A 21,573-nucleotide genomic window follows, 5' to 3' on the forward strand; every position below is an offset into this window, starting at 1 on the left:
TAGCTACTCGCTTTGTTTCCAACGCGACTAATGACTTCGTGATTCTGGGGCGCTTCTTCCCTGATCAAGGGTGTAGCTTCTCCTGATTCTGGCGCCTAAATCTTTCCTCTCAAACGCCACGAAAGAAGAGGCAGGGACACAAGGGCCATCTTGCACCTGAACTTACTCTGCGGGCGATTCCGACGACTATAACCGGGGTATGCACTTTCTCTTCATCTTCTGGAAACCCTGGATATCAAGCTCCGTCGCTAGGTGCCCACCATCAGCAGGCTGAACCTAACGCACTATCGCCGTCTTCATGCTCCATGCTATACCCTTACGGCCCCACTCGGCCTGAGAAAGCGGAGTTGCATTTGACCCTCACACGTCCACCCAAATGTCACCGTGTGGCGCCAGCAAGAACCCGATGACAACGAGCACAAGAAGCAATTAGGGGCTATCAGGTATCGGTATGTATAAAAGGCCTACATATCCAAGGTCAGTCCGGTCTCCGATTCGCGGCAGCGCACAGCAGACATGCTGTCCTGGATGCCGACGCCGGACGACCCAGCCGTCGCACTCCCCCTCACCATCCTCGCCGTCTTCGTCGCGCTCCTCCTACGGTATGCGCCTGCTAGTCGCGCCCTCCCTCCCGGACCGAACCCCGTCCCCGTTCTGGGCAATCTCCGACTGCCAAAGGACAGGCTGAACGCGTTCCGACGTTGGGCTCAGGAATACCCGGACGTGATGAACATCCGTATTTGGGGCAGGAATATGGTCGTGATGAACTCCCAACGGGCGGCGTTAGAGATCATGGAGAAGCGCGCAGCATCATCCAGCGCTAGACCGAGAACAGTCATGGCTCATGAGCTGTTCGTCCTATCAGTGTCTACCAGCGCTCTAGATTGATCATTAAACACCATACAGCGTCGGTTTTGCAAACGTTCCAAGCCAGACGAACGATCCCGTGCTCCATAAGAAGTATCGCAGAATGTATGCTACGGCTATCTCGACGCGTACGGCTGAACGATACTGGGGTGTGCAAGTTCGCGCATTGCGTAGGGCAACACTGGACATGCTAGCAGATGCCGGTCGCTGGACGCCAGCGCTGAAACGGTGCGTTTTGGTCTTCCTTCTATCCGTCGCCCTGATAGAGCTGATATGACCTCCGGACAGAGCTGTGGCTTCTATAAGCTTTATGGTCGCATATGGCTATGATGTGGATAGCGAGAAGAGCGATTTGGTGACTGGAGTCAACGAAATATTGCGGATCTTTGAGCGCGTCATTCAGCCTGGAGTGTGGATAGTGGACATCATCCCTGCTCGTGCGTCCATTCCCACACTTCCTGCTTCACCTGCTCATCGTATCACAGTCAAGTATCTTCCGCCATGGTTCCCAGGAGCCGGCTTCAAGCGTATGGCGAAGCAGTGGAGGACTCAAATAGAAGAAGTGCGCCAAATCCCCATGCAGCGGGTCAAGCAGGAACTTGCAGCAGGCACCGCAAAACCCTCGTTCAGTCTGACCCTGCTCGAAGAACTCGCCCTCGACCCGCATGCGAACGTGTATGACGAGGATTTCATTCGAGACACGGCGGCTTCCATATACTCAGCTGGGTCGGATACGTCCGTAGCAGCTATACAGACCTTCCTCGCCGCCATGGTTCTGTACCCTGACGTGCAGAGGAAATCACAGGCGGAACTGGACGCCGTGGTTGGCCGCGACCGATTACCGACAATCAATGACCGCGAGCATCTTCCTTATTGCGCAGCCATCGTGCAAGAGATCCTGCGATGGCATCCTGTGACGCCTTTAGCGCTGCCGCACGTGCTGGAACAAGACGAACTGTTTGAAGGGTACTTAATGCCCAAAGGCGCAGTGCTGCTGGGGAACGTGTGGGCGATGTCAAGAGACGAGCGTGTATACCCATTGGCGGATGACTTCGTGCCAGAACGCCACTTAACTCGAGAAGGCGCAGCTCTCCGCACACCAGACACGGGCCGGTACGCATCGTTGACGTTCGGATTTGGACGAAGGTGCGTCTCACACCCCACCGCCTTCGGGAACTGCCGCCTGACCACATTTTGTTGCTAGGGTCTGCCCTGGTTATGCACTGGCTGAAGCCTCGGTGTTCGCTGCCGTCATATCCTTCCTATGGACTTGCAGCCTATCAAGAACCCCAGGAACAGAGGAGGTACCAATCGAGTTTGAGGTTATCGGCGTGCAGTACGTCCGTTCATTGGTCTCGTTATTCTGCAAGCGCTAACAGGTAGTCCTGGAACAGTCGACCGAAAGATTTCCGCCTCGATGTGAAAGAGAGGTTTCCGGGGGCAGCGGATCTCGTACGCACTGGTATCGATATCAATGAATGAATAATATTGGAAGACGATGAACGATGAGGGCGGGGCACGTGCGGACAAATGGCCGATTGTTTCATACACTTCTGATCAGATCTCCAGAAGTTAACTGGGCGGAACACGCGGTGGCTTCCATTCTACTGGAGCAGCCGATAGAACTAGTTGTGCATATGTGTGCTGTCACCGCTCTCCGTGGAAAACATGCAGACGCCGTGGTGTGCACGATTTTCTTACTGATTGCAATGCTGCTCGGCTCCCTAGAATAGGGTTGTTTGTGCTGCCTCATAAGACCACATTGATGATGCGCCACCCAACAGAACAATGATGATCCCCCTGGCATACAGGGTCCTTCCGCTCTACAACAACCACCGTGAACCTATCTCTGATGCACATTCCTTGACGTGTTTCCTCAATGCTCTTCATCAGAATTCTGTGGTGCGAAGTGCATTCCTCGCTCCTTCGGGGAGTATCGACGCAAGACGCTTGGCAGTAAAGGATATCCGGTTTGCCACTTGGGACCGATATCGCCGGCACCGCATGTCTCCAACAGAAGGATCCACCGGCGTTCTCTGATGCTTCCCGTCGTGCACTGCTGCTATCAAACATGCTGGCTGCTGCATTTACTGTCTGGACGTAGGTCTTTCAAGCGCCGCGCCTAGCCCTTCTGCGAATGAAGCATCCGCGGTCCGTGGCGGTGATCGGAGTGCTGGGTTGTTCCCCATTTCCTGTATGAGCCAACCTCGAATCCTTGCGAACGAATCAATCGCTTTTGGTCAAAATGCGGAAACACGATCTTCACTGGATTTGTCTCTTTCACACAGGTCGTCGTACTGGTCCGCCCTCGAGAAGGCGGCGGTAACCAATATTGTCCACGAGCTTATCGCTGGCTTGTGACAACATTCCTCCGGTCTGAGACAATCAAGCCGCGGGATTGTGACGCGACCCTGGACAGGGGACAAGTATAGACAACCTGTGCAGGTTACGTTTCTCCTGCTTCGTTGTACTGATTGCCGCCATCATCGTGTCGCCGATCATTGAGACGCTCGCTGCTACCCCTGGGAGACTTGAGAATATAAACCAACACTTCCCCTTCACGCATCACGATGAATGCTCTCGCTGGCGACGCAGGATGTCGGTTTCTACATCTACAGTGTTCGGCATGGTCGCCTTGACTGTTGTCCTGGCCCTCTACGTTTGGCTTCAACGCTCTGCCCGCCGATTCCCACCTGGTCCGAATCCCATACCCATTCTAGGTCGTTTACATGCACCGATTAACCAGCTTGCGGAATTGAAGCAATGGGCAGACCAGTATCCGGAAATCATGACCGTCACGGTATGGAGCCGAAAGATCATAGTTCTCAACACGCACGCCGCCGTGGCAGAGATCCTGGAGAAACGTTCTGCCACAACGAGCGGTCGGCCCAAACTGGTCATGGCTCATGAACTGTACGTCTGACTTGTCACCACACCTCACATCTGTCAGTAACACTTGCTCATGCAGCGTTGGACATGGGGATTCGCCCAGTCAGACTAGCGATGCCTCTCTGCATAAGAAATATCGTCGTTTATTTGCAAGCGGGTTCGCTCCTCGCACAGTTCTAAGCTACGCTCCTTTTCAAGTGCGACAAATGCGCAAGGCAGCACTGGCTATGCTCGCATCACCGCAAGGTTCTGTCGCTGCACTAAGCAAGTGAGTTCAGACCCTGTTGACCTCCATCTGGTGGAACTTGCAGCTGACATCAGACCACAGGGCGGTTAGCTCTGTGAGCCTCATGGTTACCTACGGGTATGATCTCGAGAAAGAGGACGATGCTTTTGTCAATAGAGTCAAGGGTTTCCTGCCTATCCTGGAGCGTTTGCTTACTCCAGGTGCCTTCGTGGTGGATTTGGTTCCTTTCTGTGGGTGTGGCACTTGTCCGTTAGACCTCCCATTGACAGGCCGATCGAATAGTGAAGCATCTTCCCGCTTGGCTGCCTGGAATGAGCTTCAAGCACCTCGCTGCAGAATGGCGACAAATCTTGAAGGACATTCGAGAAATACCGTTTGCCCGAGTGAAGCGTGACATTGGGATGGGGAAAGCTAAACCATCGTTCTGTGCTTCGTTGATCGAGGAGCAGGTGCTTCTGCCAGAGCAGGCAAGGTACGACGAAGACCTGCTCATAAAGACGGCCGGCGGCATCTACGCCGCTTCCGCAGACACTGTAAATACCTTTGTTAAGCACGATGCTACAAGCACTAATCCATCTCACAGACGTCCAGTGCACTCAGGACCTTGCTTGCAGCCCTCGTTCTTTTTCCTTCTGTTCAGCAAAAGGCGCAATCAGAATTGGATCGGATTGTCGGGCGTGAGCGACTACCCACACTGGAAGACCGAGACCAGCTTCATTATTGCAAGGCTGTTGTGCATGAAGTGTTGCGGTGGCACCCTGTGACTCCTTTTGCCACACCTCACGTAATGGAGAAAGACGAAGAGTTCCGAGGATATGTCCTTCCCAAGGGTACAACAGTCGTACCCAATGTGTGGGCTATGACACGAGAGGAACACATCTATCCTTCCCCGGACGTATTTCTACCAGAGCGATTCCTAACAGCTGACGGCAAGCAATTCTGCATCCCCGATATGGCTCGAAATATTCCACTGACATTTGGCTTTGGGAGGAGGTAAGCTGATCGATAATCAGTGGGATATGGTTATTGACCACGCTTCCTGATAGAATATGTCCGGGATCGCATCTTGCCGAAGGAACGATATTTGCTGCGGTTATCTCGGTTTTGTGGTCTTGCACAATATCTAGACCGCCAGGTACGGAAAACATGGAGATCGAATTTCTAACGCCGGGCGTTCAGTACGTGTCTCGCCTGGCTAATCTGACTTTATCAATGACGATCGTCCAGTCATCCAAAACCGTTCCCGCCCAATGTGACGCCAAGATTTTCCGGTGCCGTAGAATTGCTTCAGAATGCCATGAGTGATTGAAATCGAATTCTTCTTCATACGGGCGTCTCCTGAAAGACAAAACCCTCAACTTGTGTACCAACAGTAACCAAACTGGGCTACCCTTGAATTCCGGGGTCGTTTCTTCAATCCATTCTTCTCAATCAAGATCCCTATTGCATTTAAAGTGCCGTACAGCTTGCGAAACCCGACTAAGAATGCTGAATTACTTGTGCTTGGGAGAATTGAATTGTCAGCTTTCTCGCTCCGGAACTGGGAATTCGGATACAGCCGACCCCACTTTGCCAGTAGCGTGGCAAGATCCTTCAGTGAACAGTATTCCTCTCTTCTTTCAGTCACTGTAAAAGATATCTATAGCCATAATATTCTGGACAACCCCCTGCCAAATCTTCTGCATTACTGAATTCCGTGTACGGGGCGAGACTTGCATCAGGTCTTCTGGTGGACAACGGATATCGAAGGCAAAGATGACGTCTCTGACGGCCAAATAGCTGACGGCAATCCTACGGTTCTTCCTGACAGCACGGTCGGGTAACGAGCCGATAGCTTCTCAGACGAGTTCGACATCAGATTGCCCCTTTTCGATGAGAGCCAATAACGAGGTCTCTCTGTTGCACCCAGTATGTTGTCTCGTATTCTGGTGTTCTCTGACATGGTTAGGCCAGGCGTCTTCGTTTTGGCAACCTTGCTAGTCGCAGGATAATCTTGTTCCTAACAGAATAGATAGGCAGATATATCTGGAAGTCACAAGACCGCCATCTCTTGAGGGCGACTTTTCCACTCCGTCATTCTGCGCGCTTCAACCAGTCTGGCACGTTGCAAGATGGTCTACATAAGGGCTGGAATGGGAGGCTTCTGATAGCCTTCAGGGGACCATGAACTGATATCACTATATATGTATATGACTTACTGGACGATCGAGGACCGTTTAAGCACCACCGACGCCACGCGGGTTGTGACTGGCAATCACCATCGGTGCGGAATGAGAGTGAAAAGGATGTCGTACTGAATGCTTTCGACTAGAATCTGTCTTGACGCTATCCGCGCTATGACATGTCCCTCTGTATAAAAGGTTGAACACTTATATGAATCGAAGCAGTAAGTGTCTTTCCTTTCCGTTCTATGTTTCGCAGAGAGAGAATGCCAGTTCTCCTATGCTTCTTCTGATCAAGCTAGGCTTCTCTGGTACTGGAATGTGGTAATATGACTCCTGTACAGAGTGATCGGCCTTATCAGAATGGCACGCTTCGTCGATATACGCGAGGTCCATGTCCATACTAATAGGGGTATGCAATACAGTAGTCCATGTTCAAAAGCAAGCTTAAGCTTAAGACGCCGGAGTACTAGTGTCAGCGCTCGACATTCGGCATTGATTTCGGCACCTCCCGCGGAAGCGGTTCTTTACCCCGCGGAAATTTGATCTCTGATCATTTCTGACTATCGTATGGTTTTGATAACACCGGTCTACTACTTTTGAAAGACAAAAACTTGAATGACTGCCCACCTTCTTGCTCTAGGAGAAGTCTCTTGACTGCCATAGTTATCAAGTTTGACGCCAAACTTGATACCTGCTGCATCGTCAAAACAGGATTTGTAGCTCCATCCTACTCCCGCTCCCGATCTCTATGATTGATTGTTTCCTGCAATGGTATGTACACATATGGAGTCTTGATTCAATACTAAACGTCGTGATGCTATTCCGAAGGCGATATGGAAGTGCCAGCAATACCCCTCCAACCTCACGACCAGGAGTTTCACGCCCGACAGTCCGGATGCCGCCTTGGCAACTTCTGTTTGATACTTTGACGCACGCCCATGAACGGCTTTCGAAATACTGCCGGCGCTAGACTGTTTTTTTGTTGGCGTCAAAACTCACGCCTCATTGCAGGTGTTCAGCCCCGAATAATTGGTATAGCTATATCTGTTTTTGCCACCCTGGTCATCATTCGTCGATTCGCCGACCGACACGCTCTCGATGGTGACACAATCCCGGCGCACACCCGATGGATGGGATCCAAGGGTGATATTTCTGATTTATGGAGAAACGCCGAAACCGAAACTTCGCGGAAAACAACGATAGGGAGTATAAAGGCAACCAGTGTAGTGATCCTATTTGACGCTTCAACCCAACATTGGTTTGCTCTCCTCACATCCGCCAATCATTTTCTTGCCGTTCGGACAAAATGCCTTTCACATTGTCTTTCTACCATTTCCTCGAGCTGGGTGCGGTTGGTGCTGTCCTCGCTTTGTACTTTTTGTATCGCTCCCAACGCCTGCTGCCGCCAGGACCGAATCCCATTCCATTGATTGGTCGTACGAGGTTCCCAATCGAGCATTTGGAGGCCTTCAAGAGCTGGGCTGAGAAGTACCCAGATATCATGACTCTCCGTATCCGGGGCCAAAACGTGATCATCGTGAACTCCCTCTGCGCCGCGAACGACATTTTGGAGAAGCGTGCGACATCCACCAGTATTCGGCCTCAGCGTCCTATGTGTCACGACCTGTGCGTCTTACATCCTTCTTGATGTTCGAGGAACTGACTAATATCTACATCAGTGTCGGCTACAAGAACTCTACCAGCCAGACCAACGATATGGTTCAACATAAAATTTACCGTCGCATGTTTGCGACGGCCCTGTCTCCGCGCGCTTCGTAGACTTTTGGGCTGTTGAAGAGCGCGAGCTTCGCAAAGCTACCCTATACATGCTCAATGTTCCTGGGGATTCGACCAAGGCTCTCCGGAGGTGCGTAACGCGGTGACACGGAATGCTCAAACATACTTACTAATCAAAGGGCCATGTCCGCGATTGTTTTCTATGTCGCTTACGGCTACAATATTGAGACCGACGGGGACGCGTTCGTCAACAGGATTACGGACTACATGAAGGTGTATCAGCGCCTCCTGCGCCCAGCTGATTTCCTCGTAGACATTCTTCCTCCACGTGGGTATTTGTCTTGAGTTGTTTTCAAATCTTTTGACGTCGATCTTAAAAGTCAAGCACCTTCCTGAGGGTTTCCCAGGAGCGGGTTTCAAGCGAACAGCGTCAAAGTGGAGGAAAAGCAAGGAAGATATTCACAATGTCCCTTTCGAACAGGTTAAGTGCGACATGGCATCTGGAAATGCCATGCCATCATTTACTCAGCACCTTCTTGAAGAGATGCCTGAGCAGAAGGGTACAAATAAGTACACCGAGGAGTGCATTAAACTAGCTGCCAGCAGCATTTACACCGGTGGGAATGATAATGTGCGGAATTTTCGTGCTCAAAAAGGTACTCTTGCTGACCAAGCCCCAGAACACGTCATCTGTCCAGAGCATGATGGCTGCCATACTTCTGTTCCCCCAGGTGCAGGATAAAGCGCAAGCGGAGTTGGACCGAGTTATTGGGCGCGATCGTCTGCCTTCAGTCAAAGACTTGGACGATCTCCCCTACTGTGGCGCCATCGTTCAAGAGATCCTCCGTTGGCAGCCGCCAACTCCCTTTGCTCTTCCACACGCTTTAGATCGCGATGAAGAATTCCAGGGGTATATTCTTCCGAAGGGCGCTACAATTATGGCAAACGTCTGGGCAATGACTCGGAATCCCACTTCCTACCCGTCTCCCGAAGAATTTATTCCAGAAAGGCACTTATCGACCGACGAGAATGGAAATTTCAAATTGGAACCCACCCGTAATGCCTCGCCTTCGGGTTTGGCCGTCGGTAAGGCACTCAGCTCAACAGCACGCACTAATTGAATTGACGTCTCATTTCCTTAGTACGTGTCCTGGCTCTGACTTGGCTGAAGCCGTTATTTTCGCCGGAGTGATTACCCTCCTATGGGCTTGCACCATGTCTAGGCCTGTTGGCACAGAGAACCACGTCATCGAGTACGAAACATACGGTGTTCAGTGAGTGCTGCTTGTCACCGTCTTTGACAATGAGACTCAATCTATCTCAGCTGGCCTAAGGATTTCCCTATTTCGTTCAAGGAGCGATTCCCAGGTGCTATGGTCGTTTTACGCAATGCCATTGATGCCGATTTGAAATGAAGACAAACATTGTGGCCGATCAACAGTGAAATTCCCATACCGCAAACCCGGCTCCGATTCATTTTCTTTACGTCTCCTGATATTGCCGGAGCGGTTTCCAAACGTGTCTTGTTAAAGTTCTTACCATGAGAATTTCAATACTATGACTTGCACCCAAGTTTTGAGAGGTGCCATAAGTTGAGAAGTCTAGCCAAGCCGATCAAGATCGGATGCTTCCTCAAACCCAACACAGGATGACAGGCCAACTACCTTGAGGGAAAGTGTAACGGTGAGATAGCCCAAGAAGCACGCACACCCGGATTCTCTCACAACACACCGCGTGTTTCATGGTCCGCACACGGTGGAAGCACTCCTGTAATAGGAAATGCCAACGACGTGGCGGGTAGATGGTCATTTATGTTATTCACATTGTAAATAGGTGGAGAAACAAGATCAGTGTCTGGAAGAACATGACACGTTCATTCTGCTAGCGTACTGCGAAGAACATCCTCTACGCCTGGGAAGCGAGGTTTAGCCTGGAGGGGAAAATCCAAAGCATGACTGTCCGAGATGTCAGATCGTAGGCCCTGGGTGGTGAGTCGAGACTCACTTGATCGCAATATGCTCTATCCACTTGATGTCGGTCCCTGGCTCCGCAGACATGGTGCTTGACCAAAGAAGAGCGACAATCCCCGCAAAAAGGTTGGCTACCGCCAACTGCCAACCGGGACAAATACGTCTCCCAAACCCAAACAAGAGAGGAATCTGACGTCCCGGAAGCTCTTCCTTCGTCTTGCCTTCCGGTGTCAGGTATCGCTCCGGCATGAATTTATCTCCTTGTGGGAAGTCTCTTTCGTCGCGAGTCATGGCCCTATGTTGAATGTTACTCGATTGCTCCATCGGCGAATGGGATACCATACCAGATATTGGGTAAAACATTCGCTCCCTTGGGAAGAAGCCATCCATTGTAGATCTCATCATTCACCATGGAATGCGGGAGGCCTACGGTTGTCACAGGCTGCCACCTGAGCACTTCTTCCACGATGGCATTGCAATACGGCAGTAGCTCGCAGTCTTCCAGAGTTGGAGGTCTATCCCTCCCAACCACTCTATCGAGCTCGGCCTGTGCTTTGGACTGCACCTCCGGATACATCACCATAGCTGCCAAGAATGATTGCAGTGCAGCGACTGACTACGGCGAAGTTAGCACAGAAAATGCAGATAATCAAGGATCACTAAGCACGGTGTCTGCCCCACCCCCATACCTAGGTTCACATCAGCGCACTACTATGATACCGGAAGGAAGGTCGGATAAGGACATACACACTAGCGCAAGCCCACCTAATCATATTCTCTCCGTACTTATCATCCTTCGACTCTGCATCGTGCTCGATCATCGCCACAGCAAGACAGGATTTGCTCGAACCGGACGCCTATATGAAGCATAAGCGGAGGATGGTCTAGCAAGGAGGCACTGACGATGTCCGCCTTAACCGCGTCATAAGGCATATTCCTCGTGGCATCAAAATGTGCACGCCATTCTGCGGCTTGCTTCTTGAAGCCTGCTCCAGGGAACCAAGTAGGAAGATATCTAACTGCCGCATTCTTCAGCATCTGAGAAAATCGCAATTAATCTCGCTTACGAAACGGAATGATGTCGACAATGAAATTTCCAGGAACAACAACTTTCCAGCAGATGGTAAGACTATGGTTATCATCGACATTGGTATTTACCTCTTTCAACAACTCGCAAGCCTGACAATACGTAAGTGATTCGATCCCAGAATAGAGGAAAAGACGTCACCCTCGTTCACACGCTTGACCATAGGATGATCGTACGATTCAATTTCGATTCCATAAGCAATTTGAAATGCTATATCTGCAACAGCTCTGCAGGGTCACAATCAGGTTCACTCCGCGACTGCGGTCTGTTGGAACCGACCGACGAATAAATTCCATATGTCTATCGGGTGCTCCCAAAATTTCCAGAGCAGCGCGGTGCATTTGGCGTGTCTGAGTGCCCCAGTAGGCCTGGATAGCACGTGGTCCCAGAACCGAGTTGAATAGACGGCGGTACTGCTTGTGCATATCCCAGTCGTTCGAGCGGAAGGGGTCAGGAGCCAAGCCACAGAGCTCGTCTGCCATAATCTGATGGGGTCGACCAGCAGTCGCTGCGGCGCGCTTCTCCATAACCTCCAAAACTGACTGCCTAGTGTTGACAACGATGATAGGAATACCAAGCACGCGCAGGGTCATCACGTCAGGATATTCCTTAGCCCACTTCTCAAACTTCGGCCGGAATGGCACAGGAAGCGACAGATTCCCAAGTATCGGAATGGGATTAGGACCAGGAGGCAGACGAGATCGCGATATCATGGAGCAAATGATAATGCCTAACAGCAGTACGACAGCACCGACTTGCAGTGCCGTACTCACTGAAGGACTTGCACCCAATGCCATGGCGGTTAAGCAATACAGGGTTTTGCAGCTCGGGGTGAAGACTAAGGAGAGCCGGAATAGAGCCGGCGAGGTGATGGGTGGGGGAGCAAGACGGATCCGTCAATCTGATATGAGAACGGGCTATTTAACGATAATGTCAGTGGAAAGGTCCACGAAGTTGAAACAGATGTATGTCGCAGCAGCACTGCCTTGGAAGAGTGCTTATGCACGTGAATTGCTACCTGTTTTCCGACACGTTCGCTAGAACTCGTTCCGCGCTCGTCCGAACTAGAATATTGTGTCTTACGTATTACGCAACAATACATTTTAACAGCAAAGGTGTGTAATATTAGCGATCACATCGTTGGAGCGTGAACTTGGAGCAGCTTGGGCTCCCGGGCCGATGCTCTCATGAAATACCCCCATATCCTGACAACCGGTCATATCAAAGAACCGCTCGTCTAGCAATGTCAAGTCAAAATTGTGCTGCACCATTCCACACTTTCTGGACCCAAGCACAATATTCTGTGCTTCTCTGACAAGTAGGCATATAGTAGAGGGTGCACATCTATATCTCTGTTGTCCCAGGGGTTTGGGCGGCAAGAAATTGACCTTTTGCTCCTGCCCATCCTTCCTTTGGGGAACTCTTAATGGTTAATCTGTTTCCTGGCCTCCACAGCCTGCATGGTTTGTTTGAGTCATGTGCAACCTGTTCCCTGTGCACGGCATGTTCCTTGCTCTGCACTAACAATAATGTCACCCCTGAACCTCATTTCTCTCCCCCCTTTACCTATCATCATGGCTCCTCCCAGCAATGGGAATTGCTGTGATAAAAAAACCCACCTATTTGGGATCAGCTGGTTATGGGTGGTGGAAGACTGATGGTAGGGCAAGCTTGCACAAGCTTCACCAGCTTTGCGCAAGGCTGATCTTTTCCAGTGCACGAGGCCACATTAAGATTGGATTGTCTCCAACTGTGTCGTGACACGTTCATTCTGCTAGTGCACTGCGAAGAACATCCTCTACGCCTGGGAAGCGAGGTTTAACCTGGAGGGGAAAATCCAAAGCATGACTGTCCTAGATATCAGATCGTAGGCCCTAAGGGGGTGAATTGAAGCTTACTTGATTGCAGGATGTTCTATCCACTTGATGTCAGTCCCCGGCGCCACAGACATGGTGCTTGACCAAAGAAGAGCGACAATCCCCGCAAAAAGGTTGGCTTGCGCCAACTGCCAACCGGGACAAATACGTCTCCCAAACCCAAACAAGAGAGGAATCTGACGTCCCGGAAGCTCTTCCTTCGTCTTGCCTTCCGGTGTCAGGTATCGCTCCGGCATGAATTTATCTCCTTGTGGGAAGTCTCTTTCGTCGCGAGTCATGGCCCTGTGTCGAATGTTACTCGATTGCTCTCTCCGCGAATGGGACGCCGTACCAAACATTGGGTAAAACATTCGCTCCCTTGGGAAGAAGCCATCCATTGTAGATCTCATCATTCACCATAGAATGCGGGAGGCCCAGAGTCGCCACAGGCTGCCAGCGGAGCACTTCTTCCACGATGGCATTGCAATACGGCAGTAGCTCACGGTCTTCCAGAGTTGGAGGTCTATCCCTCCCAACCACTCTATCGAGCTCTACCTGTGCTTTGAACTGCACCTCCGGATACATCACCATAGCTGCCAAGAATGACTGTAATGCAGCGACTGACTATGGCGAAGTTAGTACGGAAAATGCGGATAATCAATGATAACCACGCACGGTGTCTGCCCCACCCCCATACCTACGTTCACATCAGCGCATTACTATGATACCGGAAGGAAGGTCGGATAAGGACATACACACTAGCGCAAGTCCATTTGATTAAATTCTCTCCGTACTTATCATCCTTCTTCGATTCTGTATCGTGCTCGATCATCGCCACAGCAAGACAGGATTTGCTCGAACCAGACGCCTATATCAAACATAAGCGGAGGATGGTCCAGCAAGGAGGCACTGACTATGTCCGCCTTAACCGCGTCATAAGGCATATTCCTCGTGGCATCAATATGTGCGCGCCATTCCGCGGCTTGCTTCTTGAAGCCTGCTCCAGGGAACCAAGTAGGAAGATATCTAACTGCCGCATTCTTCAGCATCTGAGAAAATCGCAATTAATCTCGCTTACGAAACGGAATGATGTCGACAATGAAATTTCCAGGAACAACAACTTTCCAGCAGATGGTAAGACTATGGTTATCATCGACATTGGTATTTACCTCTTTCAACAATTCGCAATTCTGACAACAGGTGAGTGATTTATTCCCAAAATAGAGGAAAGATGTTACCCTCGTTCGCGCTCTTGACCATAGGATGATCGTACGATTCAATTTCGATTCCGTAAGCAATTTGAAATGCTATATCTGCAACAGCTCTGCAGGGTCACAATTAGGTCCACTTCGTGCTTCTGGTCTGTTGGGACCGACCGACGAATAAATTCCATGTGTCTATCGGGTGCTCCCAAGGTTTCCAGAGCGGCACGGTGCATTTGGCGTGTCTGAGTACCCCAGTAGGCCTGGACAGCACGTGGTCCCAGAACTGAGCTGAATAGACGGCGGTACTGCCTGTGCAGATCCCAGTCGTTCGAGCGGACGGGGTCGTAAGCCAAGCCACAGAGCTCGTCTGCCATAATCTGATGGGGTCGTCCAGCAGTCGCTGCGGCGCGCTTCTCCATAACCTCCAAAGCTGACTGCCTAGTGTTGACAACGATGATAGGAATACCAAGCACGCGCAGGGTCATCACGTCAGGATATTCCTTAGCCCACTTCTCAAACTTCGGCCGGAATGGCACAGGCAGCGACAGATTCCCAAGTATCGGAATGGGATTAGGACCAGGAGGTAGACGGGATCGCGGTATCAAAGAGCGAATGATAATGCCTAACAGCAGTACGACAGCACCGAGTTGCAGTGTCGTACTCACTGGAGGAATTGTACTCAATGCCATGGCGGCCAAGCAATAACGGGTTTGCAGCTCGGAGTGAGGACCAAGGAGAGCTGGAATAGAGCCGGCGAGGTGATGGCTGGGGGAGCAAGACGGATCCGCCAATCTGATATGGGCTATTTAATAATAATTAAGTAATGTCAGTCCACCGAGTTGAAACAGCAGGGGTGGGAGAAAGAAAGGAACGCTAGTGGCTGTGACGTTGATTTCCCGAAACGGAGATCGGCTTGTCGGCTTGTCGGCTGTGCTGATCCAGTCCCACATCATCTGTGTAGAGCGCCGCCTTAATTGCTGCGCGGTTCTCCCTCTCCTTTCTCCATCAACTATATTGTATCGTTGTGCACGAGAGGGAAAGAGAAATCAATATGAAGGGACTCACAAAAGCCATCATGCGGTATGCCACGGATTCATGGTCCGAATGCGGAGAAAGTGGCTGACATGCATCCCACAGGACACCGCATATGATGGGTGCTCGAGTGGGGTTGTCGAAGAGTGCGCATACGTTCAGCCGTCCAGAAAGTGTCCTGATGAAGAAGTACAGAATCCAATGATCCCGAGTTCGATGACTACTCCCGCAAGTTTACGGCAATGGAGTCGGCGACGGACAAGTTGTTTAAGGATAGCAAGACCTTTGCGGATGCGGTCATCTGTGCGTCGCATTTACCCACTCCATGAAAGTTATTTCATACCGCTTGCAGCCCTCTTGTCCTCCGAAACGAATTTCGCACAGCACTTCGCCGGCCTGTTCGAGCCGCTCGGAAATGAATACGACATCTTAGGCAAGCACCCTGAGGCGCAAGAGACTATCCGTAACCTTCCGTCCTACCAGCGTGAGATGGAGGAGCTCAAGGAAGCCCTCTCTCCTGAACTTGAGCTTATCCAAACCCGTATCATTGGCCCCGTCAAAGAGCTTCAGGGTATCATGAAGGGTATCCGGAAATCGATCACCAAGCGGGATCACAAGGTGCGTTACTTTGCCCGGCCTCCAATCAGAATGTCTCACTGATTTCAATATAGCTGATCGATTACGACCGGTTCAATAACTCCCTCACCAAGCTGAGGGACAAGAAGGAGAAGTCTCTCAATGACGAGAAGAATCTCTTCAAGCTCGAGCAAGACTTTGAAGTTGCGAGCAATGAGTTTGAGTTCCATAACACGACGCTGAAGACCGAGCTACCCCAGTTCATGATTTTGGCGACCCGTTTCATCGACCCATTGTTCCATTCTTTCTACTATATGCAGTGCGTCCCTTATTTCTTCCATTGTCTCTTTGGATTTCTCACCGTCTGTAGGCTAAATATATTCTATTTGATGCTGGAGAAGATAAATGGCTTCGCAAGTGGCAAGTACGACGTGAGCCTCCAGCCCGCCGATGTGGCTACTGCCTACGAGGCGCGTCTGGGCGACGCGCGCGATCGTGTCGAGGCGCTCACAATCACGAAACGTGCCATGCCCACCGCTAAGATGCTCTCTATGCGGCAAGGGTCTTCCCCCTCAGGCACGTCTGCAGGCGAGCGCCGTGCTCCTCCTTCGCTAGCTGCCAAACCCTCCGTGCTTGCGGGGAAACCACCATTGCGTTCAAACTCGTATGCTGCGCCTCCCCCTGCGTATCAGGAAGCGTCGTTCGGTGACTCGCCTGCTGCAGCGGCTGCGAGCTCCGCGGGCACGAAGCGTGCCCCACCGCCCCCGCCACCTCTTAAGCCAAAGCCAGGCGCACCAGCGGTGAAGTATGTTACTGCATTATACGACTTCGCCGCACAGGCAGAGGGAGATTTGGAGTTCAGAGTCGGGGATAAAATCGAGCTCGTTGAGAGGACTGCGAGTTCAGAAGATTGGTGGACGGGGAAGCTGAACGGCAGGACGGGCGTGTTCCCTGGTACGTTCGCCTACGACTTCCGTCCAATGGTAATCTAACTATGCGTTGCAGGTAACTACGTTCAAGAGTAAAGCCTCTTCGCTCGCTTGAGGGCGTCTTCATAGGATGAGAGCAGTCCAGCGCTGCACATACCATTTTTTCTAGAAGCGCCCCCTCTCTATGAATTACTTGTGTTTGTACCAGACTACCTATTTGAATTGAAATAGCTTATGCTTTCCTTGGCTTCTGGTCTTGAAAAACACCATTCTGGACAGGGAACGTTCTGATGCCGGCAGTTTCCGTGCATATCAGAAGAGGGGTATTCTTTGCACAATACATGCACATCCTTCTTTGTTGACCGCATCCGAGCTACACCTTTTCTCAGCAGAAGAACAGACCATATCGTCTCTGCATCAGGGGTACATACAAACGCCGAAGCCCTGGAGACCAGTGCGTGTGCATGCACCGCCTGTCGGCTCTTCATGGGTTAAGCAGGTTGTTCTCTGGTGGGAGCTAACCGCCATGAAGACAACCAAGTCGATTGACTGACGATGATGAGTGGGTCTTGGAAGGTGGAAATAAAAAGTAGTACAAAGTGAAGGATATCCGTTGTCTCCTGCTTGGCGCTTGTTCTCCAACATCCCCCAGCATATTTCTCAACACCTCTCGCGCCGCTTCTCCGACTCAGTAACCCCATTCAGAACTCGATGCAGCCATCAACTCGACGGCAGAACGAATGCTACTTCGCCCCTCCCCCTGCAGTCTCCGCAGTCGCCTTGTCTTTTGCCTCCTTCTTCACCCTCATCGCTTCAGCATCCCTGTCCAACAGTGAGATATCGGGGAGCAGTAACAAATACAACATGATGCACCTCTCCTTCCTCTGCTGCAAGCTCGTGTTGCTCTCCTTCGGCTTTTTGGCTGCGCCAGTCTTCTTTTGTGCACGTTCGCGGTCACGGTCACGTTGATTTCCACCTGTTGTTGTCCAACGAGAATAAGACATAGGCAACGTCAGATGATTTCAGATCATGGCGTTTGGCGAGGAGACGTACGGGTCATTCTCTTTCTTCCACGGAGCTCACTGAGGGCGACTGAAGAGAGCTGGGGTTTGGCGGTATTTTAAATAGTGTGAAGATCCGCCCTGCAGTGAACCGCTTTAAGTTGCAGTGCCTGGCGACTGCTGCGTGTAGAGGGCGCCCGTGAATTAAGGAGCTTCTACCCTGTGTGGCGTGATGATGCAACGGTACGCCGGAGCCGAGCATGCATGGGTACTCTAGCAAGCACGATCGCTGGCCGAACGGCGCATTTCATCCACGTTGAAGTCCTACTTTTTTGCTGGCAATGGCCTCGCCGCCGATGTGGAGAAAACTAGGCGCATACATGCTCAACAATACCAATGCCAACGAAGTGTGCGCTCTGATTTGTGCATGATCGCTTCACATGCTGAGCCTGCATATCACGCAGCATCGACATCGAGCTTCTTCCTGCCGATGGAAGCGAATTCCTCTCCCAGTACCCAGAAAATCCAAACAGTCCTTTCTTCCTAGTGGAAGGTCATCTCGGCATCCCACAAAAGCAGCTGTACGGAGCATATCTGAGTGCTCTCCATTTCTTTCCCTCTTTTCGACAATCCATCGTGGATGCCTTAGATTCGACGGATGTTGCACTGGCTACGTCAGTCATCCTATTAGCCAATCCTGACCACAACTCTGCCTGGAACATAAGAAAGAAGTTTCTTCTATCCGGAGCTTTGCAGATGAACAAAGAGCTCGAGGTAGTCCGTCTCATAGGAACTATCCCCAAGAACTCGAGGGCTTCGTTGCTATGGCATCACTGGCGATGGGTCATGGAGCATCTTTTCCCTGTTGCTGCTTCAAAAACTCTAAGTCGATCAAGCGACTTAGAATGGGCCGTGGAACTTCCTCCGGACATATGTGAACGAGACCTGGAGATTGTTCACAGGGCAGTGGCAACATATCCGAGGAACTACCATGCCTGGGCACATCGAGCCCTCGTTCAGCGGCATATCCTTGCTCACTGCAAGAATGATCCCGACGGTGCATGGAATTCCATATTGCGGGAAGAGTATGGACGGATGACCACATGGCTCGAATCGCACGTTTCCGACTACTCAGCCGCGCAATACCTTGTCCAAATGCAGTGGAGTATGCAGAAACTCGAGCTCCCCCTACCGAATATAGCAAGGGACCCGAACAGTCTTCCGGGGTCAGGGGCAGTGGAATACTTCATGGCACTTCTACGGAGATTCCCGGAGAGGGAGACACTATGGCTTGCTGTAAAGGGACATTTGGTCCAACCAGAACAGCACATCTTGACAGCTGCCCAGACGGCGAGCCTGAAGGGGATGTTGCTGGGCGAGGTTAAAAGTGCTGGTTCGGGGGACGAGCGCCTTCGTGCTGGCGCGAACGCTCTGCGGTTCTTGTTTTGGTACCTCCACCAGGTAAGTGAGCTCGATAATCCCTTACGCCCTCGGGTGAATGTATTTCCTAGGAGGACAACGTCAAGTTTACTGAGGAATCCATCAGAGCAGTGTTATCGTCTCACTCCGATTCGGCCATCACACGGCAGACACTTGCGCTACTTCCGCTGCTCGGCAAGACTGAATAGGAGCACGCGTTGATTACGAGAGAATCGTCTTCGATTATGATACATAGATTGGAGAGAGATGAAAATAATATATGAAACGTGAGTAGCCTTGAGTTTCATGAGTATTTCGTGAAGTAAGCAACTTTTCAGAGACGTCTATTGCAGGACGATTCCGCCGTCACAGACATATGAAGTGCCGACGCAGTACGAGGCCTGGTTCGACAGCAGGAAGAGCGCAAGATTGGCAACTTCATCCGGGGTGCCAAAACGGTTCAGCAACGCAGTACTTTCCACACGCTACATGCGGTCATCAGTATATCGTTTTCAGCAGGAAAGAAGGAATGTACTCGGCGTTCGTCAGCCGTCATAGAGCTGGTCATGTCAGTCGCAATGTACCCTGGATCGAGGACATTGATCCGCGCGTACCGTGCCCATTCCTGTCACTCAGTATCAGCGTCCGGTCATCTAGACCATCTTATTGCCTACCTGAGCAAGGGACCTTCCGAGCATGCTTGCTGCTGCCTTGGAAGCCTGATAGAAGCTCACCGACGTCCCTCGGGATACACGCCGTCCGCCAATTGAGGACACGATGACAATGCGGCCGTCGTGGTAGTTGTGTCGTATCCAGAGGCGCATGAGGCATGCAGCGCTATTGTATGGTCCCCAAGTGTTGGTCTGGAAGATTCGCCTACACACGTCTGGTTAATCGGATTTCAAGAAGATGCAAGAAGGCGAAGACACACAGGAAGTCATCCCGCGTCATGTTCACAGCAGGCTTGCTAACGGCAATTCCGGCCGCTGCGACTAGGCCACCAATCGGCCCTAGCTCACGCACCACCTGATTGTACACAACTTCAAGTCGTGCGGACTAGCCCGTCCGTCAGTGTTGCAATCTGCCGCGAGGCCAATAACCGCTCACATCGGCAACATCGACTTGGTACGCCTATGGATCTTGGTTAACCCTATTCCCGTGACCGAAGAGGCGCCAAGAGCCCTTACCCGCACCATAACTCCAAATTCATCCTGCAATGCCCTAGCAACTGCTGGAGCATCGGCAGATGAACGATACAAGACAGCAACCCGTGCGCCAGCTTGCGCAATCGCTCGAGAGATTGCGTAACCAATGCCCCGGTTACCACCTGCAAATGAGAAACAAAACTTCCTGGCCGTTTACATCGAATACTTACCAGTCACGACGAATGACTTAGACGGAAGCTCAAGCTCGAAAGGCATGCTTCGTTGCTGTTTTTTTTTCCCGTTCGAATGGAGAACAGGTTTCAAGGAAAAGGTGGAGCGTGAGCGTGTGCAATTCCGTCGTTGCCTCTCCGAAGCATTGTATCCGGTATGCTTTTATACACCTTCTAAAGTCCAATTGACGCTGGGTAACGGGATTGCGTATGACCAAACTTGGTCTTGCTGTGAATGATGCTGCATTGGCTCGGGGTCCGCAAGCCATGGGGTGGAATGAAAGCCCTTGTGGCGATGAGGGAGGCACGAATCTGAGAATCCAGAGTCATGGCTAGGGAACCTCAAGCTGCACGAATTGTGGCTGGACAAACTACATAGCCTTCTGTTCAAAAGAGCGCAGTCGATCTTGTGCAATAAGTGGAGTGTGGTCTATAGATGTTGCATAAGACGCGTGCCCGGCGATTGACCAACACCGGCGCTCTTCCGGCCTCAACCCCTCCCGGTCTCATGTGCGGAGTCCAAATGCGGAAGTAACCCTTCCTTCCCCGCATCGTTCCGTCGAAGATTAACGGAGAATACATCCAACGACCGTCGAATACGTGGTCGGGTTTGCAAACTTCACCAATGTCTCAACGAATATGCTGGGTGACTACCTGATGATGATTCAAGGATGATCAATGGCACACTTTCCAATGCACCACAGTTCGGGGATGCCGCACGGCGACCGCAAGCCCTTTCGGCGCTAGGTCTTTCCTGGTCACGGCCTCAACAATAACACAAACTCGCCCACTCGGCACAGTCAATGCGATGCATCCTCTAGCTTGCCTTCCGTCACATTGATAGCCACGATCGCGCTTTCCATGAGTTGCCGGTGGGATGCCGAGCAGAGAGACCACAGAACTTGAATATGATTCCAAGATTATTGTGGCACAGCAAACAAAGGAGATGAACAGTGGGAAGAAATCACACGACCATGCTTTGCGGTACGGGAGTCTCAGCGTTTGCAGCCCTGGTAAAACAAGGCTAGTCGCCAGCTCATCGATCGTCAACCCATGTTGGAATGACTCATACCCCTCCTCCCTCCAAATGCAGGCGGCTAATTTTGCGCCACAGATCCCTTTGATGAAAGTGAACCAATATTCACATGGAGCTGTTTGTCGTATCATCTATTGCAGAAACTTTATGTTCGCTACACTACACAGCAACAAATACATTAG

At 51.3% G+C, this 21,573-nt stretch overlaps 10 protein-coding genes across 10 annotated transcripts; 6 read left to right on the plus strand and 4 right to left on the minus strand.

The window, feature by feature from the left end:
- The first annotated feature begins 764 nt into the window (after positions 1–764).
- DACRYDRAFT_24068 (cytochrome P450) lies at positions 765–2,358 on the plus strand. The gene is made up of 6 exons (XM_040773528.1): positions 765–851; positions 907–1,095; positions 1,156–1,304; positions 1,353–2,013; positions 2,072–2,203; positions 2,262–2,358. Exons 1-6 carry the CDS (start codon positions 793–795, stop codon positions 2,347–2,349), a joined length of 1,278 nt encoding a protein of 425 aa, XP_040625856.1. The 5' UTR covers positions 765–792; the 3' UTR covers positions 2,350–2,358.
- A 470-nt stretch (positions 2,359–2,828) lies between these two features.
- DACRYDRAFT_24069 (uncharacterized protein) lies at positions 2,829–3,390 on the plus strand. The gene has a single exon (XM_040773529.1). The coding sequence runs from the start codon at positions 3,064–3,066 to the stop codon at positions 3,226–3,228; it is 165 nt and encodes a 54-aa protein (XP_040625857.1). The 5' UTR covers positions 2,829–3,063; the 3' UTR covers positions 3,229–3,390.
- A 73-nt stretch (positions 3,391–3,463) lies between these two features.
- On the plus strand, positions 3,464–5,312 carry DACRYDRAFT_118262 (cytochrome P450; the record flags this gene model as incomplete). Its single annotated transcript, XM_040770552.1, has 7 exons — positions 3,464–3,780; positions 3,836–4,024; positions 4,085–4,233; positions 4,286–4,536; positions 4,587–4,996; positions 5,050–5,181; positions 5,231–5,312. 7 exons carry the CDS (start codon positions 3,464–3,466, stop codon positions 5,310–5,312), a joined length of 1,530 nt encoding a protein of 509 aa, XP_040625858.1.
- A 1,887-nt stretch (positions 5,313–7,199) lies between these two features.
- DACRYDRAFT_101572 (cytochrome P450) lies at positions 7,200–9,320 on the plus strand. Its single transcript, XM_040767566.1, has 8 exons — positions 7,200–7,794; positions 7,848–7,906; positions 7,948–8,035; positions 8,085–8,233; positions 8,286–8,536; positions 8,586–8,991; positions 9,048–9,179; positions 9,230–9,320. The coding sequence occupies exons 1-7, from the start codon at positions 7,475–7,477 to the stop codon at positions 9,095–9,097; spliced, it is 1,323 nt and encodes a 440-aa protein (XP_040625859.1). The 5' UTR covers positions 7,200–7,474; the 3' UTR covers positions 9,098–9,179; positions 9,230–9,320.
- A 389-nt stretch (positions 9,321–9,709) lies between these two features.
- Positions 9,710–11,829, minus strand: DACRYDRAFT_24072 (cytochrome P450). The gene is made up of 10 exons (XM_040773530.1): positions 11,242–11,829; positions 11,104–11,189; positions 11,034–11,054; positions 10,943–10,984; positions 10,779–10,894; positions 10,623–10,732; positions 10,543–10,564; positions 10,220–10,491; positions 9,910–10,170; positions 9,710–9,860 (listed from the first exon to the last, which is right to left on the minus strand). Exons 1-10 carry the CDS (start codon positions 11,757–11,759, stop codon positions 9,779–9,781), a joined length of 1,530 nt encoding a protein of 509 aa, XP_040625860.1. The 5' UTR covers positions 11,760–11,829; the 3' UTR covers positions 9,710–9,778.
- Positions 11,830–12,728: 899 nt separating this feature from the next.
- DACRYDRAFT_110295 (cytochrome P450) lies at positions 12,729–14,712 on the minus strand (the record flags this gene model as incomplete). The annotated part of the gene is made up of 10 exons (XM_040769034.1): positions 12,729–12,810; positions 12,861–13,121; positions 13,171–13,442; positions 13,494–13,515; positions 13,574–13,686; positions 13,733–13,848; positions 13,897–13,938; positions 13,988–14,008; positions 14,057–14,142; positions 14,195–14,712. The coding sequence occupies 10 exons, from the start codon at positions 14,710–14,712 to the stop codon at positions 12,729–12,731; spliced, it is 1,533 nt and encodes a 510-aa protein (XP_040625861.1).
- Positions 14,713–15,026: 314 nt separating this feature from the next.
- DACRYDRAFT_24073 (BAR-domain-containing protein) lies at positions 15,027–16,760 on the plus strand. Its single transcript, XM_040773531.1, has 7 exons — positions 15,027–15,103; positions 15,161–15,201; positions 15,251–15,358; positions 15,408–15,673; positions 15,727–15,950; positions 16,002–16,585; positions 16,637–16,760. The coding sequence occupies exons 1-7, from the start codon at positions 15,075–15,077 to the stop codon at positions 16,654–16,656; spliced, it is 1,272 nt and encodes a 423-aa protein (XP_040625862.1). The 5' UTR covers positions 15,027–15,074; the 3' UTR covers positions 16,657–16,760.
- A 288-nt stretch (positions 16,761–17,048) lies between these two features.
- DACRYDRAFT_24074 (four F5 protein) lies at positions 17,049–17,653 on the minus strand. Its single transcript, XM_040773532.1, has 3 exons — positions 17,614–17,653; positions 17,434–17,536; positions 17,049–17,382 (listed from the first exon to the last, which is right to left on the minus strand). Exons 1-3 carry the CDS (start codon positions 17,618–17,620, stop codon positions 17,304–17,306), a joined length of 189 nt encoding a protein of 62 aa, XP_040625863.1. The 5' UTR covers positions 17,621–17,653; the 3' UTR covers positions 17,049–17,303.
- Positions 17,654–17,902: 249 nt separating this feature from the next.
- DACRYDRAFT_110298 (protein prenylyltransferase) lies at positions 17,903–19,189 on the plus strand (the record flags this gene model as incomplete). Its single annotated transcript, XM_040769035.1, has 3 exons — positions 17,903–17,970; positions 18,026–19,022; positions 19,073–19,189. The coding sequence occupies 3 exons, from the start codon at positions 17,903–17,905 to the stop codon at positions 19,187–19,189; spliced, it is 1,182 nt and encodes a 393-aa protein (XP_040625864.1).
- Positions 19,190–19,324: 135 nt separating this feature from the next.
- On the minus strand, positions 19,325–20,512 carry DACRYDRAFT_118268 (putative NADP-dependent mannitol dehydrogenase; the record flags this gene model as incomplete). Its single annotated transcript, XM_040770553.1, has 7 exons — positions 20,356–20,512; positions 20,168–20,307; positions 20,088–20,111; positions 19,912–20,036; positions 19,655–19,856; positions 19,516–19,605; positions 19,325–19,465 (listed from the first exon to the last, which is right to left on the minus strand). The coding sequence occupies exons 1-7, from the start codon at positions 20,399–20,401 to the stop codon at positions 19,325–19,327; spliced, it is 768 nt and encodes a 255-aa protein (XP_040625865.1). The 5' UTR covers positions 20,402–20,512.
- Between the last annotated feature and the right edge of the window lie 1,061 nt (positions 20,513–21,573).

Source organism: Dacryopinax primogenitus, assembly GCF_000292625.1.
Source record: "Dacryopinax primogenitus strain DJM-731 SS1 chromosome Unknown DACRYscaffold_17, whole genome shotgun sequence".
NCBI lineage: Eukaryota > Fungi > Basidiomycota > Dacrymycetes > Dacrymycetales > Dacrymycetaceae > Dacryopinax > Dacryopinax primogenitus.

Bases quoted from the DNA above. Each gene is read 5' to 3' on its own strand.
- DACRYDRAFT_24068 (XM_040773528.1), top strand. From the start codon at position 793: ATGGAGAAGCGCGCAGCATCATCCAGCGCTAGACCGAGAACAGTCATG. The intron at 852-906 runs GTTCGTCCTATC...AACACCATACAG, and splicing joins ACAGTCATGGCTCATGAGCT to CGTCGGTTTTGCAAACGTTC. The intron at 1,305-1,352 runs GTGCGTCCATTC...ATCGTATCACAG, and splicing joins AGTGGACATCATCCCTGCTC to TCAAGTATCTTCCGCCATGG.
- DACRYDRAFT_24069 (XM_040773529.1), top strand. From the start codon at position 3,064: ATGAGCCAACCTCGAATCCTTGCGAACGAATCAATCGCTTTTGGTCAA.
- DACRYDRAFT_101572 (XM_040767566.1), top strand. From the start codon at position 7,475: ATGCCTTTCACATTGTCTTTCTACCATTTCCTCGAGCTGGGTGCGGTT. The intron at 7,795-7,847 runs GTGCGTCTTACA...TATCTACATCAG, and splicing joins CGTCCTATGTGTCACGACCT to TGTCGGCTACAAGAACTCTA. The intron at 7,907-7,947 runs GTCGCATGTTTG...CGCGCTTCGTAG, and splicing joins GGTTCAACATAAAATTTACC to ACTTTTGGGCTGTTGAAGAG.
- DACRYDRAFT_24072 (XM_040773530.1), bottom strand. From the start codon at position 11,759: ATGGCATTGGGTGCAAGTCCTTCAGTGAGTACGGCACTGCAAGTCGGT. The intron at 11,190-11,241 runs GTCGGTTCCAAC...GTGACCCTGCAG, and splicing joins CATATGGAATTTATTCGTCG to AGCTGTTGCAGATATAGCAT. The intron at 10,171-10,219 runs GTATGGTATCCC...CATTCAACATAG, and splicing joins AATGTTTTACCCAATATCTG to GGCCATGACTCGCGACGAAA.
- DACRYDRAFT_24074 (XM_040773532.1), bottom strand. The intron at 17,383-17,433 runs GTGCATCATGTT...ACTGTTGGACAG, and splicing joins TTGCAGCAGAGGAAGGAGAG to GGATGCTGAAGCGATGAGGG.
- DACRYDRAFT_24073 (XM_040773531.1), top strand. From the start codon at position 15,075: ATGAAGGGACTCACAAAAGCCATCATGCG. The intron at 15,104-15,160 runs GTATGCCACGGA...TGCATCCCACAG, and splicing joins CTCACAAAAGCCATCATGCG to GACACCGCATATGATGGGTG. The intron at 16,586-16,636 runs GTACGTTCGCCT...TATGCGTTGCAG, and splicing joins CAGGACGGGCGTGTTCCCTG to GTAACTACGTTCAAGAGTAA.